At 51.9% G+C, this 19,495-nt stretch overlaps 1 protein-coding gene across 1 annotated transcript; it reads right to left on the bottom strand.

The window, feature by feature from the left end:
* Positions 1-1,584: 1,584 nt before the first annotated feature.
* Positions 1,585-3,513, bottom strand: LOC137670531 (acrosin-like). The gene is made up of 4 exons (XM_068413433.1): positions 3,335-3,513; positions 2,732-2,997; positions 2,307-2,452; positions 1,585-1,842 (listed from the first exon to the last, which is right to left on the bottom strand). The coding sequence occupies exons 1-4, from the start codon at positions 3,511-3,513 to the stop codon at positions 1,585-1,587; spliced, it is 849 nt and encodes a 282-aa protein (XP_068269534.1).
* Positions 3,514-19,495: the final 15,982 nt, after the last annotated feature.

Genomic DNA, 19,495 nt, shown 5'->3' with positions numbered 1-19,495 from the left:
CGAGGAAGACGCCTTCGCCGGGACCCGCCGCCCGCGGCCGCTGTCCCTGTCCCGCAGCCGCCCCGGCCCGTCCCGCCGGGCTCGGCGCAGGGGGGGCCGCGGCCGGGCGGCACCGGGGGGGCCCTGAGGGTCCGGCGGCCCCGGCCCCGCCCGGCGCATCCTTACGGCTGAGCTGGGTACGGCGGGGGGGGGGGGGGGGCGGGGGCGGAGACGCCGGTGCGGGGGAGCGGGTGCTGACGGCGGTACCGCGTGTGCTGGCCAGGTGTGCGTGTGCCTGCGCTCCGTGGGTGTGTGAACGCTGCGCATTGCGCTCTGTGTTCGAGCCGTGTGTTTGGAGTACGGGTGTGCGCACGCTCTGGGTGTGCATCGCACCTCCTGTTTGTACCCCGTGTGATTCTGTGTGTGTACGCACACCCTGCGCGTGAATACAGCGTGTGTGCGCACAGCAATTTTCTGCACATGTTCTGTGCATGCGGCGTGTGTGTGTGCGCGCTTTGTGCACGCTGTATCCAGCCGACGTTCCTCCCAGAGAATGTCTCCTTGCAAACCAACCCGCAGTTTGCTCGTGTGACTAGCTCCTTGATCCCCCTTCTCTCCATTTTCAATTCCTATACACCCCCCTCACCCTCCTTGACTCCTCCCTTTCTCTGCACTTTTCCCCTCCCAATCAGGGGACCAGTCCTGGGTTATTTTTCCCCCTTGCTCCCAGGTTTGCCACACCTGTGAACAGATTTGGTGCTTCAGCTGCTGTTCGCTAGGTCATGCTGAACTTCCAAGGCATTACTGATGGGGTTTCCTGGGTACTGCTGTCCCTGCCAGATTCCTCTCCCCAACATGACCCAAACTCTTCCTTCAGTTTTCTGTGAAGTGTGGCCACCCCTCACATCAATCCCCGTTAACTACCCGTGAAATCTGTCTCTTCCTCTGGGCACTGTAACTCCTGGCAGCTTCTCACTCTGTTTGCTATGGTCAGAAATTTCTCTTGTCACACTCAGGAGTTCCCCACAGCCTGGTCAGTTAGCTAAGGCTTACGCCAGGCCCTAAGCATCAGCTTGTGTGCCTTAATGCACGCCCCCAAAGCTGCATGTCACATCATTTCTTCCTGTCCTCTTTCTAGCCTCAAAGTGCCAGTCTACGTGCCCCGGTGGCTCTGAGCACCCTCCTCTCCGAGCAGGTGCGGTTCCAGCCCTTTGGAGTGACTCTGGCCCTTTGTGCCTGCAGCCTCATTTTGCAGGCGCCGGGCATGGAAGTCCTTGCCTGGCACAGGAGACTGAATTGGACTGAAGCATGGTTAGCTGTGAAAACTGGCAACTTTATTTCAAGAACTAAGTCAACTTCAGACGTTGTGTGCACTCGGAGGAGCACGGGCAGGACCGAGCAGGCCTTTGAGACTGAGGCTGCCTGTGGATGGGCAGGCATTGCCCCAGGGGGAGATGGTGGTGGTGCACTGCAGCCTGCATGGGATCCTGTACATCCCACTGCTCAAGCCTTATTTCCTCTTAGGTACTGCAGGAGCTCCTGCACCTGAGTAAAGAATTCCACCAGCTTCTGGAGTGGAAATGGGCAGGAGCTAATCCTGCCCGATTATGTTGGGATTGGCCTCGGCCTCTGAAAGGGGGGTGAGGCGGTGAGAAAATGACTCCAGGCCCGTGGTGTTGGAGTTGCTGTTACCGCTCGGCGCAGTCCCATCTGTACCAGGATCCAGTTGTAAAAGTGCTGAGTGGAGGTGTAGACTCCGGGCTGGTTTGGTCTCGCACAGCCTCTCCCCCAGCTGGTCACCCCAACAAGCCAGAAGTAGTCAGTGCTGTTGTCTTGGCACACGAGAGGACCACCGCTGTCACCCTGCAGCAGGAGAGAGAGGATGAGGTGGTGTTGGGTGGCCGCTGCCAGCGCTCCGGCTGGCTCCTTCTCTCTCACAGCACCTGCCAGAGCCGTGTTCACTGCACAGAAAGGCTCTGCTCAGGTGCTGGGACTTGCAGAGCCTTGTCTGGGAGGGGGTCGGGGGCCTGTCACATGGGGCTCTCTCATCTCTGCACAGGGATCCTGGGTGCGTGGGAGACGCGTGTTGCAGGACTGCGATCTGGACCCGTGGGCTGCCAAGAGCACTGGCCGGGCTTTGTGGGCCTCTGGGACAAGGGGGCACCGGGCAAGGCCCTGCAGATGGGCAAGGGGAGGTGAGCCCCAACAGCTGTGGGGACCCAGCGGTGGGAGGGTGACTTGCCAGGCCCAGCACACGCCGGGGTGTGTTTGGGCGGCTGTGACAGGGCTGCCTGTGCTGCTGGGGGTGACTTGTAGCACGCTCCTACCTGGCAGCTGTTGATGCCACCCTGCAGGTAGCCAGCACACAAGTTGTGGCTGTGGATGGCCCCTCGGTACCACCAGCAGCTGTTAGAGAGCTTGGCATCGATGAGGCGCACCCTGGCCTCCTGCAGGACATCGCTGGGTCCTCCAGCTGTGAGCACAGAAAGGAATTAACAGCCAGCAGCTCGTGGGCAATTCTCCTCCCCTGTCTGGGCGAACCCCTTCCCTAGGGCCTGTCTTGGCCTCTGCAGAGGCATCGTACCGGGCTTTCCCTTCTGTCTTGCTTTGGGCAATGGCTCAGGCCCACGTCTCTACAGGCACATGGCCCTGCAGCCTGACTCGGGCTGTCGCCTCTGCTCTCAGGAAGCCCAACCCACCTCCCCAGCGTGCCAAGCTGGCCCTCAGGACACGAGCGCTTTTGGGAACTCACATCTTGCAGTCGTGGATCCCCAACTGCTGACGTAGCAGTTGGTCAGCTCTGACACTCTCAGCGAGGCATCGGGCGCACAGGCCAGCTGTACGTGGTAGCTGCACTGGACAGGCTGGTCCAATTCCAGCAAGGCGATGTTGTTCCTCTTGGTGATGTTACTGTAGTGTTCGTGAACCAGCAGGCACTTAATATGGCGCACTTGGGCCTCAGGGCCCAGCTGAGTCAACCGGGTGGCCCCGATCACCACGCGCCACATGCTGATGTGCCTGGAAGGCGGATGGAGAGAGAGGTCAGAGGGAGCGGAGCCACGTGCTGCAGCAGCCCAGCAGCTCCCTGCCTGCTGCTTCACGAGGGAGAGGGGAAAGCAGCGGTATGGAGGGTGCGAGTGCCCCAGCAAGCCTTGGGCACAAGGAACGTCGAGCTGGAGGCTGCTGGGCAGCAGTGGCATGAGCCCAGCCTTCTCCTGAGCAGTGTCTTGCTGGGCTCGGGAGTGCTCGGGCACTGGGCGTACTGCAAGGGAAAGGGATGGGAGTAGCACGTGGTGCTGTAGGCAGGGCACCTGCTGGTGTTGGGGGGACATGCCCGTTCCCTGGTCCTCCTCACCTGGCCTCGATGAAGCAGTGGGCTGCTGTGAGGACCCACTGTGGGCTGATGAGGGACCCTCCACACACGTGCCCTGTGCCTGCTTCCCAAGGATCCTGGATGCTGATGATCCAGGGCCAGGCTCCTGGCTGGGCATCTGTGCCACCCACGACGCGCGATGTCCCGTAGTAATGAGCCATGGGCCGGAGCCCGCAGGTCCCTCTGTAAGCAGAAACTCATCACTGTCCTTCTCGAGGGCTTGCTGCTGTTCAGGCTGAAGGTCAGCCATCTTCCCTTCCCACGAGGCGCCGCACAGACAGTAGGGCCAGGGAACCCCGTGGGGCGTGCGTCTGCCCGCGCCTGGTTCTGCTTTAGCCCCGCAGACACGTTGTGCCAGCAGCCTGGGTGCTGGCAAGGAACTGGGGCTCCCCCATGGTGTTGGGGAAGCTGTGGCGTGGCCACGGGGGACAAGCGGGCACCCCCCAGTGAACCCCATAAGGGTTGCCCAAGCTCCCTCACAGAGCCTCGGGCCACTTACCCACAGCTGTCCCATGTGCCGTGCGTGGGCCAGCACACGGCCAGCAGGACTATGAGGGGGAGCAAATGAATCGCTGCCAGGACATGTGTCAGCTGCAAGAAGCAAGGGCTTGTTGCCACCAGTGCAGCAGCTGACGTAGTGCTGGCAGCACTGACGGTGCCCGTGGTGCCCTTGGCCCCGGGGCTGATGTCTCAGAGGGGCTGTTTCCGGGTGCTGGGCATGGTGGCCAATCAGTGGGGGGGCAACAATGCGGGGTTCCGAGCAGGAGGGTGTTATGACCTGGTCGCAACTAGTTCATAAATCCCTTGGAGTAAATTAACATGAAACGATACCAAATAACTGGTATGAAATTAAGAACAATTTATTAATACAGGGAAAGTGGCACAGTCGTAAGCGTCTTGGGTTTCTAAACGCATTGAGAAAAAAGATAAAAGGAAAAAGAGAAAGAGGATAGAGACTATGAGAGAGAGGAAAAGAGAGATCACCGCCCTTGGATCCAGCGATGTAAGTTGTCTGTAGAGTTGGTAAATCGCTTGCAGGGCTGCTCCTCCGGTAAATCGGGGGGCAGGAGTGCGCACCAGCACCCCAAGGGTGCGAGAAAGGAGAGGGTGGTAACATCCCTCTTTCTCCCCCCTCCACTTGCTTCTCACTGGGAATGCCTGCATGTTGTAGTCCTAGATTCTTCTCAAAATGAGTCGGTGGTCCCCCAAGGGGTGTCTGGTGGTCGTGATCCCCCCTCGTTGTGGTGTCCGCTGTATGACCCCGCTCTGCACAAGCGTGGTTCACGCCTTGCAAAGTTGTTGCACAGGTAGGCTGGCCCCAAGGAAAAGGTACCATCCGGCCTCCGCAGGACTTCTCTCTTCCTCCAGCCAGAGCAGTAAATCACACCAATTAAGGCACAGCAAAGGTATTGTTCTCTTCCCAAGGCCCTTACCTCTTGCCAGACTTGCAGGCCTCTGTAGCACCCATCCCCTCCTCCAGGGGAGGAGTTGTCAAACAAGTTGTTTAAGGCATACAAACTCTGTCTGTTACACCACCCCGTGACAAACACTTGTTTGTACGTCCCCTAAGTCACCTGGGCTGGTTGGTAGTTCCAGGTCCTCGTCAGTAGTGATTTTTACAGAGCGGATAGAGGGAGAGGAAAGAGAAGGAGATAGAAGACAGTAATCGAGTGATCATGCATGGCACAATAGCCATGCCTAGCGTCATCAATACAATCTCAATCAACAAAGTGATTCCAATTTGTGTCTACCATTTTCCCCACCCCATGAGTCCCAGAGATTTTAATCTGGATGTGATCCTGGACCCAGGAGCCAGTCCATCAATATATGGATGATAAATGCATGTTATAAAGATACATAAACAAATGATTGCACAAGCGATTAATAGGTCTGGTATCAGCATTCATTTAGCATTCTGTCGTCCGGTCCTTTTCCTCTGGGTAGTTCCTGAAAGAGAGAAGAGAACAGGACTCGGCCCAGCACAGAGCCGGTTGTTAAAAAGGAGGAACAATCCACCGAGTATCAATCTTGTGCTCTTTGCCATGGGCATCGGTGGCCCCGATTAGCTTCTTACCTGGGAAAATGCCATTACGGGCGGCAACCTCTGGAGTGCTGACATTTGTGCCCCAGTGTCCACAACAAAGGTAACAGGAGTTTTAAAAGGGCCAAGGGGAAAGGTGACTATCATCGTATCTCCTTGCTTATTCTCGGTGAGCCCTCTTATGTGTATCCATTGGCCATCCCCCGGCCCACTCACTGGGGACGGTGCCACAGATTTCCCGACTCTGAAACGGTTAAATCAGTAGGTCTTGGTTCGGAAGGGGCTGAAGGGGTCAGGCCACTGGGTCCCTCAGGGGGATTACCTTCTGGGTGTGGGTCTGTTCCCTTAACCCTATCCCAGTTACGTGTTAAGCTTTCCAAATGGCTGGTAGGTAACCCGTCCATTATTTCTCTAGGAATTCCCTTAGAGATCCCCCCTGCCCACAAGCTGTATTCAGTTTCTGTTTCTTGGGGTCCCCGGGAATATTTTTGCTGAACTTTTGCCAAATCTGTAAAGGAGTGGGGGATCGTATGAGGGGTGACTTGTGCTCCCCTCTGCCCATCATTCATTGTCTCAGTTTTAATCAAGGGGCGCAATAGTACTTCCCTTTTTTCCGGGTAAAGCCTCACCCTTAGTTCATCCAACTCCCCGGAGGGATACAGAGGGTATTTTTCTCTTAGGGCATCAGTTTGAGTCAGTTGTGTAAACTCTGGCTCCCTCCGGGAGGATGATTCCCAATCTTTAAGTTCTAACTCCTCAGGGAGAAGTTGTTCTCCTTCAAAGGATTCTGCCTAGGCAGTGTGAAGCCGGTGGTTAATTGCCCTTTCGGCAGCTAATTGCTCTCTTTCACTTTCTAGCTGTTCCTGTATGCCTTTGATCCGGTCCTGTAAAGATTTAACTGTTTCATGCTCTTTTTCCTGATTTGTTTGCCTTTGCTTTTGGGCAGCCAGCAGAGCAGCACCCAAAACACCACAGACCAGCGCTTTCCCTTTTCCAAGCTTGAATTTTCGTTCCTTCGTCAAGACCGTAATCCGGTCCACTACAGCTTGGAGATCATGCCAATTATTATGTGCCCAGGTCATATCAGGAGGGGAAGGACGAGCGTTGTAGCTCTCCAGTTTCTCTAGGAGAGGACTACATTCCACGTTGGACTCCCCCAGGGGGGTCCCACCTTTTGCATCATGCAATTCGGACTCCCCCAGGGGGCTCCTGTTTTTTGAATTCATCATTGTCCCTCAGAGGGATAATATCTTCCTCCCCGGCAGATTCCCTTCCGAAGAGAACTCGCTCTTACTTGAGTCTGGGTGCCACCAGTTACTTTACTCTTAGCAAGGGATCCTGCCGACTACGCCAATTTAATGTTATGACCTGGTCGCAAATAGTTCATAAATCCCTTGGAGTAAATTAAGGTGAAATGACACCAAATAACTGGTATGAAATTAAGAACAATTTATTAATACAGGGAAAGTGGCATGGTGGTAAGTGTCTTGGGTTTCTAAAGGCTTTGAGAAAAGAGAGAAAAGGGAAAGGAAAAAGAGAAAGAGGACAGAGAGTATGAGAGAGAGGAAAAGAGAGATCACCACCCTTGCACCCCAAAAAAACAAACACTGAAGGATTCCCAAAAACCAAACCATGATGCACTCTGCTCCAGGGCAGCGTGGCGAAGCGCTCTGGAAACAAGTCCCCGGGGTGGGACTATTTTTCTTTTTCCCCAAGACCCTGCTGTGTCCATCTGCATATGCCCTGCCAATAGCCCAGGTTCTTAAAAACGTGACAAAACTTGGCTAGTTTTGGCCACAGGCCCAACACCCATGAGACCATCTTCCTGAGCAAAAAACGTGCAACATTATGCTGCTGCTGCTGCAACTTCTCAGTGAACTTGGTACACACATAAATTTGTGGACTGTGCATAAAGTGTGTCCAGATAAAACACTGACATAGATGTGGCATTTACCTGAGTCTTACTATTTGGTACGTGGGTTGTCCCTGTCTTTCTGTAAAAGGTTCTTACCATATGTGCACACTGAGAAAATCATGTATGAAATTGAAAACCCAACAGAGATGTTTTTGGTTTGGGGATGTTGTGCAGGGGTTTTGAAGTTAAAGAGGGAAGGTGAGAAAGACATCAAGACGTAAGAGAATGTTGGTAACATGTTTGACAGCGTTTTTAATTATTTTTTTTTGAAGAAATATATGTCAAGTGCTCTTTAGCAGTTCAGTATCTTACACTGAGGCTCCTCTGAAATTTCTGGAGTCATAAAGGCAAATTATAGCTAGTCTGGTATGTTATTTCTAAAGTAGTTCTTCTGAAGTTCTTTTAGTTACTAGACACATGCAGTTGACAGAAGACAACTCCCTCTTACTAACCTCAAGGACTTCACAGGGAAAAGAAGCCTGAAGGCCTAAAATAACCAGTTAACTTCATGAATAACTTAAGAGACTCTCTAAACAAGTTGAAAAAACAGGAAAATTCAAAGTGTGTCAAAACTCTCCTCTCAGTGTACTGCTGAGGCACACTTCAGCATAACTCCAAAGAGCTTTTAGTCAATAGCTTTGGCTTCTGGTTTAAGAAGTTGAGTACAGACATTAAGCTCGTATTTATCAATTGTCACAACCCAAAAATCACTTCTCAAATATGGCTGTTCATAAATTTCAAATGTAACACAACAATTCCAACAGAACTGGCCAAGCCGTTACCTAAGAAAATATGTTCTCAGTTTCTCCCAATACATCTACATTCTGGTGACCTAACCATTTGGTACTTTTTAACTAGAAATTCTATACTCACGTGTATTTTATTTAACCGAAAGCAAATTTCAAACCACAAGCTGCCAGTTAACATCACAACAAACTGTCTACTCTCCGTGGCTAGACCTTTAAACATGCGAACGCTGAAGAGCAAACAAGAAATTATTTTCACATGCAGACAGGTATCTCTGTGAAAGGACACGATTCCTCCAGTGTTTGACCAGTATTTTCATTGCATCCAAAATATTAAAGTGGCATATGAGTAAGTGCCTAAACACTATTAACCCTTAGTCTTCACACTCTCCCCCAGTCTGCAAAACTTGCAAAGAAAGCCAGTGCCATGGTTCTGGAACGTGGACGCTGCCTGTCTGAAGCTGAGGGCCAAGCCTCTACCGCAACTGGAAGCGACAACTATAGAGAGAAACTGAGCTCGCTGAGCAAACAGAGGGTAGCTAAAGCACATTCTCTGGGCACCACTCAGGTATCCAAAGGCTGCCAAAAATACGTGATTCAGCTGCAGATGCCAGTTGTTCTCCCCATCAGCACAGCATGAGGGCAAGTTACCCCAGCTGCAGCACATCCCAGGCTCTGTCCACAGCTCAGAGAACGCACACAGCACAATTCTCCGAGTCCTACTAAGGTACGACCTATTTTAAAGGTTGACATCATCTGCCAAGGCATTTGTCCCATGCTTTCAGGATACTTCCGTGTCCCCGCACCCAGCCATGGGGAGGGGGCAGCAAAACTGCACCCCAGTGCCGAAGCAGCAGCTCCTGAAGGATGCTCAGCTACAGCCTCTCCTCTCCCCGGGGGACTCTTGGTACGCGGAGCTGCACTGAATGCCGTGCCTTCTCTACCCCCTACACAGGGCACAGAAGGTGAGACCAGTCCTGCTTTTGATGTTTCCCCCATCCACTTTCCCATCAAAAAAAGCCAGAATTACAGATTTAATGGCACAGATAGGTGCCCACCTTTACAGTGGCTAATGGTCTCATTCAAGTCACCTTAGGAGCTCAAGGGCTCACACCTTTTACTGGCTGGCCATGAGACTCACCAAATACTGCAAGGTATCGATTCTTAGCATGGCAGCTTCATAGCTGGATGTGGAAGCACAAGTGGAGGGGAAAAAAACCCCCAAACCTACAAAAAATAGCCAGCAATAAAGTCTGGAAATAAACACAGTGTGTATTGCTGTGTTTAGAGACCTTCTCAGGTCGTTCCTAACACAGCCGATCTCAAACCTCTCACTGCTCCTTGGTGTGGCAAGGCTCTTCTGCAATGCTGGGAGTACTGGCATTTGCACATAATTTGCAGGCAGATGGTTATGGATAGATCCTGGGACCAGTGGGAAGCCTATAAAAGTCAAGGAGTAGTCCAAACTTAATAGACAGACTGTGGAAAGAACAGTTAAAAAATACATTTTCTCTGGCAGCCTTCCCTGTAAGTCATTATTTGCCCACCTCACCAATGGCAACAGGGTCTCCACTCATCTCTGTGTGGTGGAACAAAGATGCAAAGACATTAAGAACAGCAAAAATAGGAGTTCCTTTTATCTGTGCCAGAGAATGAAGGCAACACATGAGAAAAAGTGGCACCACTCAAGCATGAGCTAAGATTTTTGGTCCTTATTTCTTTTCCCAACACATTCTTTTCATAGCAAGAAACAAACACAACAAAGTCAGCATTTTTTTAAACCTCTGAGATGAACAAGAAAAATTACTTAAGCTTTAATGAAGACCTGAGATCATCAGGGAGTCTTGTTAATACTTACAGACCTGTTCTGGGGTAACTTGTACTGGTAGGGTAATCAATGAGACACGACTGTAGTGGATACAAGCGAGGAGATCCTGAAGTTATGTATCCTGCATTCAGCTGGGATGTACCAGCCAAGCCGGAAAAATTTCACAGGCTTCAGGGACATTGCTAGGCTGGCAAAAAATGTCTGGTAAATTGGTTTTATTTTATTTATATTTAACAATATTGTGTCCAGCTGTCAGGAATTTGTTTCTCTGACTATGGCTCCACAGGTCACTACACTCTGCAAAGTGCTACGGCAACTAAAACAAGACAGAAGGTGGGTAGGAACCAGTGACAATTTCGGAACAAATCTGATTAAAACATATGAGGATACTCATCACAAAGTCTTACGTGGTGGTGATGCCAAAAAAGATACCCATAGTAGACAGAAAAATCTATAGATACACCTGGAGCAGGACATGCAAAATCCCAGCCAAAGGAGCACAGTCCGAGCAGCAGGCAGCCTTGCCAAACCTGTGCTCCCCACACCTCATGGCTGATTCGGCCCCCTCCCATCACAAAGGGATTCCTTCGTTTGAGAACAGGGCGTTGAAGAACTGTTGAAAATCGTGGGCAGGAAAGAACTAATGTTGTGTCTTTTCACCTGCAGCTTAGGCATTGCTTCCTTTCTTCAACACCAGCAGTAGTGGGACTCTTTGGCCAGCTGGCCATTCTCTGGGCCAGTATCGGCCAGGGCTCACGAAAGGCAGAAAGGAGGAACAAAATCTGATTTAATGCAGGTCACCAATGCCTTCAGGAACAGCAGGCTACCAACGGCTTAAGGGCATGAACTGTTACTTAGGGAAACATAACTTGAAGTCAACAACCTGAATAAGTTATCACTTTGCAACCTGTTCCATTTGGCTTATTAGCATTGAAGGTGTTGTCACAAGTAAGAATATGAATTGCCTTTGTTAATCTGCGCATTAAAAAAAAGAGAAAAAAAAAAAGAAGAGATCATCCTGATTGTACTGACACAAGGGTTCCTTGCAAAGGATGAAGATTAGGTACCCCTGAGAGGTTCTCCTGGATCTCATCACATACCTCTGAAATCACCACTTGTGAAGCAATTCCTTGCCTAAGCTCACAGGAATGAGAGACTGAAAACCATACGGCACTTCAGTCTTTCTCAAGACATGTTGAGGCTGGCCCCGACTCTTTGAGGGTGCGTGCATACATACTATACAATAGCTCAGTATGTTGAGGACGCTGCCTTATGCTTTCATTTAGCGTAGTCACACTGTAGTTGCCAATTACTTACGGGGTTTGAGATTGGAGCATTAATAAGGACCATTAATAAGGGCTGAAGAAATATTTCAAACAAGTACTTTTGAGTTGGCAAAGGCAACCAAAAATTTCAGAGAGGCTCATCTAAGAAAGCACACCTTCATTTTTTGTTTCCGCTTGCCCTGTAAGTGCTCTAACTCCCAGCGTTTCTGATGATGAGGGTAACAGCAAAAGCCAAGAGGTTTTCCTCCCATCCCACCCCTGTTTCCATGAGCACGAGCCTGTAACTAATTCCTTCACGTGCAGATTCCACTATGGCAATGGGAATGCATTACACAGGCTTTCCAGAAGCAAAGATCGGCCTACATTGTCTGCACCTACGTGCAGTCACGTTATCAAATGTGTACAGCATGTATACAATGTCTGCTCTGGAAAACCATGTAAGGATGCTCATTCTACCAGTGGCTAAAAGAATGATACTCTTCCAGAGATCTAGATTGCCATATCTGGGGAGGAGTTTTAAAAAAACCCACCAACTGCTAAGTCAAGCTGCAGAAGCACTACCTAATTAAACAGGAAATTATTGCTACCGTCTCTGTGACAACAGTAGGATATCAGATCAAAATGTTATATAAAAAACTGCCATCAACTAGAAATAAAAGCTAGAAAAATCCAGGTTTTGCTGTTATTCCATTATACAAAAATTCATTAACCAAAATGCCTCACAATTGGAAGGGCCTTATTACTCTGAAAGAGAGGAGGAAAGAGCAATGCAGTGGGGCAGAACTTGGATGGGCTCTATTGGGAAACACCAGCCAGGCATGAGATGTGCATGGTGTGGGTCTGAAAAGAAAAGGAGGTGGAAGAAGAAAAGGAGGGGGAAGTCTAGTATTTGGTACTGCCCCTAACATATACCACAACAGCAGATTCAAGAGAAGGAGAGGTCTGCGCAGCTAAATCAGTATAGACGTAAAATCCAAGGTCCAAGGAGGCAAATCACTTGCCAGGTTTGTATTTGTCCTTCAGATGAAAGCTGGTAATACAAAGCATATAATGCTGCAACACAAACCAGGCCAAAAAGCAAAGTCTAAGACAGTAACAACAGGGCACTTGTGGTTTGGACTCCTTCCTGCGTGAATTGTCGAACAGAATGCAGATGAGTCACCTCTAAACAAGTTGCTACTTCACGGGATAACTGGTCCCAGGGCACAGACAGGCTTCCTGACCTGGAGTAACTCTGCCCTTCAGGAAAACGCACCTGAGCGGCTTCCCAACCCCCTTGCTTCCAGCCCTACAGTCCCTCCCCTTCAGCCTCTCTCAAACCCACACGACTCCCCCAGGAGCTGATTCAACTCCCCAAGCCAGCAGAAACCCACATGCCTCCCTTTTTTTGGTCTCTTTCCTGCCAGGTGAGCTAACCACGCCAGCCCAGGCATCACACTGAGTGCCAGAGCTAACACAAGGTAAGCAGCAAGACAGCCAGGAGCAGGGGAGGGAATCGCCCTCTCGGGCAACAGTGAGCTGTTACCTCAGTTCAGCCGATCCTGCGAAGTCACAGCTGTAATTAACAGGAATTGAACGACTAAGAATGACGCTGAAAATAATTGGGTTCCACATTCTGGTAGGAGGCATGATACCAAAACGCGACAGAGCTACAGTTTTAGAAAGCAATGCTTTGATAAAGGTGATGGTAAACAAAAAGATCTGAAACAAAGGCAAACAAAAATCCCTAAGCAAGGCATGGATTATTGGTTAAGGAAACCACAGTCACAGAAACTAAACGCAGTAGTACTTCCTCAGAACAGTAACAATGGGATGGCAAAAACATCCACCCCTCTCTGCCTGCCTGACAAGCTTCAAAAGACAATTAAAGCAGAAAGAGAGAGCCTTCAAAACATAGACATCTATTCCTAGCAAAGTCAAAAGGAGCTTCAACAGCTGCAAGGTCAATCAAGAAGGGAAGACTAAAATGCCTATCAAAATGCACACAACTAAAAGGCCCAGTTTCAGCATTTCAGAAGCAGCAAAGCTGTAGAAGAACTGATGCCTTACTGGATCACCCCAGGGAAGAGGAGCAAGGGCGGACAGGTGGAAAGAAGAGATCTGTGTGTAGGACTCTGCAAACTGGGAGTTCATCAAAATTCAGGTTCATCTGTTCTGGACACGTTCTCTTCCAGCAGCACACAGGACCACTATCAGAAACCAGAGACTCCGAAAGACAGCTGAGAGCACAAAGCAGTAACAGTCACCAGGTGTGCCCTAGAGATACCCACAGAATCCAAGAGTTTCAGCATGAGGCAGCTGAGCTGGGAGATACAGGACTTCCCTCACCAAGACCAACTCCCATGCCAAAGGGCTGGGGAGCAGAAAATCAGGCTTTTTCTTTTTTTAAATGAGACCTCAAGCAAAGCGCAGCCTACCGAGTTTTGTGTCTTCATCTGTTAACTGGCTGAAGCCATAAATGATGAAAAGAACTGAAATAAGGCAGACATGGTATAACAGATACCTTTGCAGGAATGATAATCTCACTAATTCTCACAACTAGCTGATGATGTCTGTGACCGTAACGTTCCACAGGCAGAAACACTCTGTATCCTGTGGTGGTACTCGGTGAAGGGCTCTTTAAGCTGCTCTCAGGAGCTACTCGCCTTTACTCTGAAAGCAGAAATAGCTTTTCATCATGGGGGGCTCCCACTCAGATATATAACCACGAGAGCAAACTTAGAAGGAATCTAAGTGCCCTTGGCACCTACACCGTCTGCAGTCCGTTCAGCAGCTCGACTGCACGAGGTGTGAAGAACCACGTCCCTTTGCTTCCTTTCTATCTGCCAATGGAGAATTTCAGTTAAAGCTCTCTGTTCCTTGCATTATGAGGTGCAAACCATAATGCCTTCTTCTCTCCTGACACAAGGGCTCCTTGCAAAGAAATCTTCTCTCCTTCTCTTCACTCATGATACCACAGATCTCTTTCAAGCTGCCTCTGAATTCTCCTTCCATATCACCTCAACTGCATTTCCTTTGCTTCATTTACAGCCCATTCCTCCTTGTCCTCAACACAGTGCATGGGGAGAAGTCAAGTGCCCTTGACAAGCTGTTACGCTGTCAGAGAAGGAAACTGATTTGTTGCTCCTTTCGCACAGTCCCCTCTTTGTTGTCTCGTTTTTGTTGTGATTGCCTGAATACAGGTGAACTATTGGATAATTGCTTGCTTTGAGTATTGCTGTGTGTGGGAATGGAAATTTAACTCATTAGTTAAAATAACATGGTTTAATTTCTAAATGAAAGTAATGAATTTTGAATTTGATGGAATTTTACTTTGCTCCCCCTCCCTCTTCTTATCAATTCTTCACCATCCTGCCGTGACAAACCATGTTGCTCTGGGGACACGGTTGAACCGTGTGGGGCCAGTGGGGCTGGTGCACATTCTTGGACCACAGACACACTTTCCTTTTCGGAAACCAGCCTGACTGCGTTCAGCACGAGCAGTTGTTTCCATGATTCCTGCTGCTTTTGTTGTGCCTGTTCTCATCTGTGTCCAGTGAGGGCCAGAGTTAGCAAACTAGGGTCCCTCTCCTGTTGTGGTGGTCAGGCATGAAACCAATGCCTGACATCAGAGACAGCCATTCGTGCGTCAGGTGGCCTCACAGTTGAGTGCCTGGCCTCACTGCTGTCCTCATGAGGCACCTCCAGCAGTCGGGAGGAGGGGAGAGAGGTGGGTGGTGCGTTCCGTGTCTTCCTGCTGGGATGCTGATGTCCTAAACCCCTCCGCCACGGAGCCAGACCCACGTCTCTCTCTCAGGAGGCTGGAAGTTTTAACCCGTCCCGCCCAGCTCTGCCAGGTATGATAGCCTCGATTTTAGCAAGATTCAGCACAAGTTATGGTTTGGCCCTCAAAGGAAGAGAATACCCATGATTTCCACTCTGTTGTATGTCCTTTTCCAGTTTGGCAGAAGCCCTTCTGGCCACACTTGCCTACCAACCCGTGCCTGGAGGAACTACTGGCCAAACTGCCATAAAGTCACCCCGTTAAGTTCAGCCCCGACAAAGGGTGTGCTCTTTGCAGCAACCCCTCGGACAGCCGGGGTTTGCTCCCGGGTTTTCCTCAGGGCTGTTCTACACTGGACACTGCCAAAGGACTTGTCTGTGGTGTGAAGGATCAAAAACTGGGAAACACCAGAATACGGGAGCTTTCCAGAGCCGTTTCCGGAAGTACTGAAGATCCAGTTCTGCAAGAAGCTGAAGCGAACCCTGCACGTCAGTGGGAGTTTTGAGTAGTATTTTCACCGTGTCAGTGTTGGAACGGGTCCGAGAAGGGCAATGAAGCTGGCGAAGGGTCTAGAGCACAGGTGGTATGAGGAGCTGCTGAGGGAACTGGGCCTGGTTATTCTGGAGAAAAGGAAGCTCACGGGAGACCTTATCGCTTTCTACAGCTACCTGAAAGGAGGTTGTAACGAAGTGGGGGTTGGTCTCTTCTCCCAAGTAACAAGTGATAGGATGAAACGGCCTCAAGTTGCACCAGGGGAGGTTTGGATTGGATATGAGGAAAAATTTCTTCACCGAAAGGGCTGTCAAACACGGGAACAGGCTGCCCAAGGAAGTGGTAGAGTCACCATCCCTGGAGGCATTTAAAAGGCACATAAATATGGCGCTTAGGAACATGGTTCAGTGGTGGGCTTGGCAGTGCTGGGTTACTGGTTGGACTTGATGATCTTAAAGGTCCTTTCCAACCAAAACGATTCTATGCTTCTGTGATCCTATGACTCAGATTAGTTGCTGAAATGGTGAAATGCTGAACTGTCGCATTGCGCTTGTAATGGGCAGATCTCAAAGCGCTCAACAAAGTTCATTATGTATATACGTGGGGTGGTTCAGAGGTTAACAGAAGGCTTCTGGACATGTATGTCTTCCTCTCACACTGTAACTGGTTCTTAACATGGCTATTAAATAAGGCATCCACGAGACACTGTCTTTGTGGATCTCACAAGATGTGTTTTGCCTGTGCTGAACCACAGTTGTGTGTGGACAGCAAGGGAAGAAGGGATTTGCGCACGCTCAGCTATGGAGTTTTACCAAGTTTATTCCCAGTTTATTCCTTGATGGTTTTGCTCCAGCGAGCCAACATGAACGTTATTGATGCTGACGTGGAAGAGCTCTTCTCGGCGGGGGAAAGCCAAGGGAGAACCAAACCCGGCGCAGACTAGGCCTCACCACTCCTGCGCCGAGCTATGTGCGGCCTCAGCCCTCCCTGCGGCCCTGAGCCCTCCCGCTCCCCCCGTGTGGGGGCTGTGTCGGGACGGGCAGTGCCGGGCAGCTCGGCCTGGCCTGGCCTGGCACTGATGAAGGGCCGGGACGGCAGGAGGCCCAGGGCCCAGCTGGGGCTGTGGGCCCTGTCGTCTGGCAACGGGTGCCAGGGCGCTCAGAGCCGGGCTGTGTGAGGGCAGAGCCGCCTCAGCGAGCCCTCCCCAGGAGGGGCCGGAGCGGGTCTGTAGCGCGGGGCTGGGGCTTGGCCCGGGATTGGCTGCAGGAGGGGCTTGGCCGGGGCCAGGGCTGAGGGGAGGGGCCATCGGGGCCGGGCAGGGCCGGGCAAGGCTTGCCTGTGCTGGGCTGCCCTTCCCTGCACTGCCCTGTCAGGCTTTGCCCCCGGGGCCGGTCCCTGGGGCGGGCTCTGCCCTGGGCGCCGCTTTCTCTCCCCTCTCCCTGCTGCTGCCAGAGCTGCGGGAGGCGCTGCCCGGCGGGAAGCTCTGCCGGGCTGCTCTCGCCTCTGGCCGGGGCTGTCGGCGCCCCCCGCTTCCCCCGGGGCTCCCTCCCCTCCCCTCTCCCGGCGGCGGCTGCATGCGCGGCTCCGGGAGGCTTCGGCAAACTCCGGCCGGCTCCGGGCAGGTTCGGGCGGTAACAGCCGGCGCGAGGCACGGGCGGGCGTTGAGGAGCTGCCCGCGGGCCGGAGCGGCGCTGCCCTGAGGAGGAGGAGGGCGTGTTCGGGGAGGGCGGCCGGGGGAGCGGACACCGAGTGCCGAGGTACTGGCGAGGGGAGAAGGCCGCTTTGCTGCGGGGAGCAGGCGGCGGGCAGCCCTCCTGGAGGCGCGGAGCCTGCGCCCGGTGCTGCCGTCAGGAGCCGGAGCTGCCCCAGGCCCCGAGTGTGCTCCGGGCCGTGGCACATGGGTGTCCCCGTGGGTGTGTGAAGGCTGAGGGCCCGCAGGTCAGAGGCTGGGCACTGGAGTGGGAGGCTGGGCACCTCGGGTGCTGCCTGTTTCCACCTCAGCAGGGATCGTTACAGCCCCCCCACCCCACCCCGGGGACTGGAGAACTACCAGAGGTGGTTGTGGTTGTAGTATTGGCACAAAGGGCAGGTAGGAAGGTTCATAAAGGCCAGCGTGTTCAAACCCTGTCTGTCAGACAGAATTATTGGGGTGGAATAAATGAAGCCTGGCCCAAGCGCTGAGCTACACCTGGGGGGTGGGGAGGCAGAACCCAACCAAGGGCTTTGTGCTGAGGGAGCTCCAGTCCTCCTGTGCTGGGCATGGGGGGAAGGGTCCTGGCCTGGGAAGTACCCGTGGCCATGTGCATCACCCCCGGGCCAAGCAGGAGCTGCCTGAGCAGGCTTAATTGTGGCACTGCCCAGCTTTGCGGTGCTTGACTGAAAAGGTGCTGGGGAGTCACCTTGTCAGAGCAGTGTCACAAATGTGCCTTTGCTCCTGGTGTTGCTCTTCCATCCCAGCTGCTCAAGGTGGGGGAGGAAGGGACTCGCTTTCAGAGAGGTCCCCTGCTCTCATGACTGTGAAAGTCTTGGAGGGTCTAGGCTAAAGTGTGCTGGCTTGCATGTTGCTTTCCCTGCTGAGTGCTCATTTGCGGAATTTGCTGCATTCTGGTGTTTGGCAGCCCAGAAATGAGTTCCTCTCTTGAGTCAGAATCTGCAACTTGTCTGGTGCCCCTTGTGCGTCCAGTGTGCCCCTCAAGAAGAGTCTGGCTTTGTTTTGTCCAATGAGGGAGAGAAGTAGGAGTGAGAAGGGAAGCAAACACCTACCCCGCCCTCAGAACACACCCCCGCCCACCCCTCCACCCACACCCCCTCACCCCATGTAGCATCTTCTCTAGCTTTTCTCCTGTCCTTTGCTGGTAGGTTCCCTTCCTGTTGAGCACTGGCTTTTATTTCCCTTAGCCTTCCTTCTGCTGCCTCGCCTTCCAGAAGCCCTTCCTGTTGTCCTTCATCTCTTCCTAGTTTGCCTCCAGCTAAGCTGTGGCTTTCCAAAACCCATCCCTGCATGCTTGCGCAGTGTCTCTCTGTTCCTCCTGGGTGTCCCATCTCTGCCTGTGCCTTGTGTGTTCTTCCTTTTTTGCATTTGGGCTGCGTCAGGACTTTCCTGTCCGTCAGTGCTGGCCTTGTGCTACTTGTGACCAGCTCTGTGTTTTGGCATGGACCCTTGTGGTGTCTGGGGAGGGGGGGGCTGTGGTCCTTGAAGTTCAGCCAGTTGCTCTGGGCCCCTTTGGCCTCCAGGCCAGTCTCCTGTTGGCTCCTGCCTGGAAGCTCTTGAGGAAGCAGCAGTGTGCTCTGCTGAAGCCCAGTGTTGTGATTCTGCTGGTTTGCTCACTTCCCTCAGGTTTTAAATTCTATGAGCAAATGGTGGCTGCAGCCAAGCGTGCCCTTGACCTTTGCATCCTTGGTCAGTTTTTCCTTGTCAGTGGACAGGGAGTCCAGCAGAGGGTAGAGGCAGGTGCCCTGTTGTTCTGCTTTCACCCATGGGCTGTGAGATGGTGTTGCTCCAAGTCTGCTGTCCCCTGGACACCTCCTCCCTGCCCCCCACACCCTGCCTGCAGAGCCTGAGAAGCCTGTGCTGGTGTATGTGGTTGCAGGCCTTCCTCACTGGGTTAGTGTCCTGCTTTGTGGGGATAAAATTTCAGAATCAGTTTTCTGTTACATTTTGGTTTAGTTTGTGGCCAGCCATGGTATGGTGATCAAGGCCATTAGCAGTAAGCCAGGGCAGCTGACCCAGGCTGGCTCACAGGTGTGTTCTATAGCATTAACATCAGGTTCACTGTAAATTGGAAAACGTGCTGGGGAGGGCAAAGAGCCCCCAGCCCTCTCCTTCCATTTCTTCTCGCTTCTTTCTTCTCGCTTCTTTCTTCTCGCTTCTTTCTTCTCGCTTCTTTCTTCTCGCTTCCTTTCTCCCCTCAATGGTTACTATCCCTGGAGGGACTTGCCACCACTCTATGGGCAAAGCATAATTTTGTGTCTTTTATGTTAGTATCCATATTGGTTTTCTTATTTTATTACATCTGTTTAAATTTCAACCCACGAGTCTCCCTCCTTTTCCTTCCCTTTCTTGGTCGAGGAG

Source organism: Nyctibius grandis, chromosome 15 (assembly GCF_013368605.1).
Source record: "Nyctibius grandis isolate bNycGra1 chromosome 15, bNycGra1.pri, whole genome shotgun sequence".
NCBI lineage: Eukaryota > Metazoa > Chordata > Aves > Nyctibiiformes > Nyctibiidae > Nyctibius > Nyctibius grandis.
This window is presented reverse-complemented; position numbering and strand designations above follow the sequence as displayed.

Coding starts and splice junctions, on each gene's coding strand:
- LOC137670531 (XM_068413433.1), bottom strand. CDS start 3,513: ATGGCTCATTACTACGGGACATCGCGCGTCGTGGGTGGCACAGATGCC. Junction 2,998..3,334: donor CACTGCTTCATCGAGGCCAG/GTGAGGAGGACC, acceptor TCCGCCTTCCAG/GCACATCAGCATGTGGCGCG. Junction 2,453..2,731: donor GGGATCCACGACTGCAAGAT/GTGAGTTCCCAA, acceptor CTGTGCTCACAG/CTGGAGGACCCAGCGATGTC.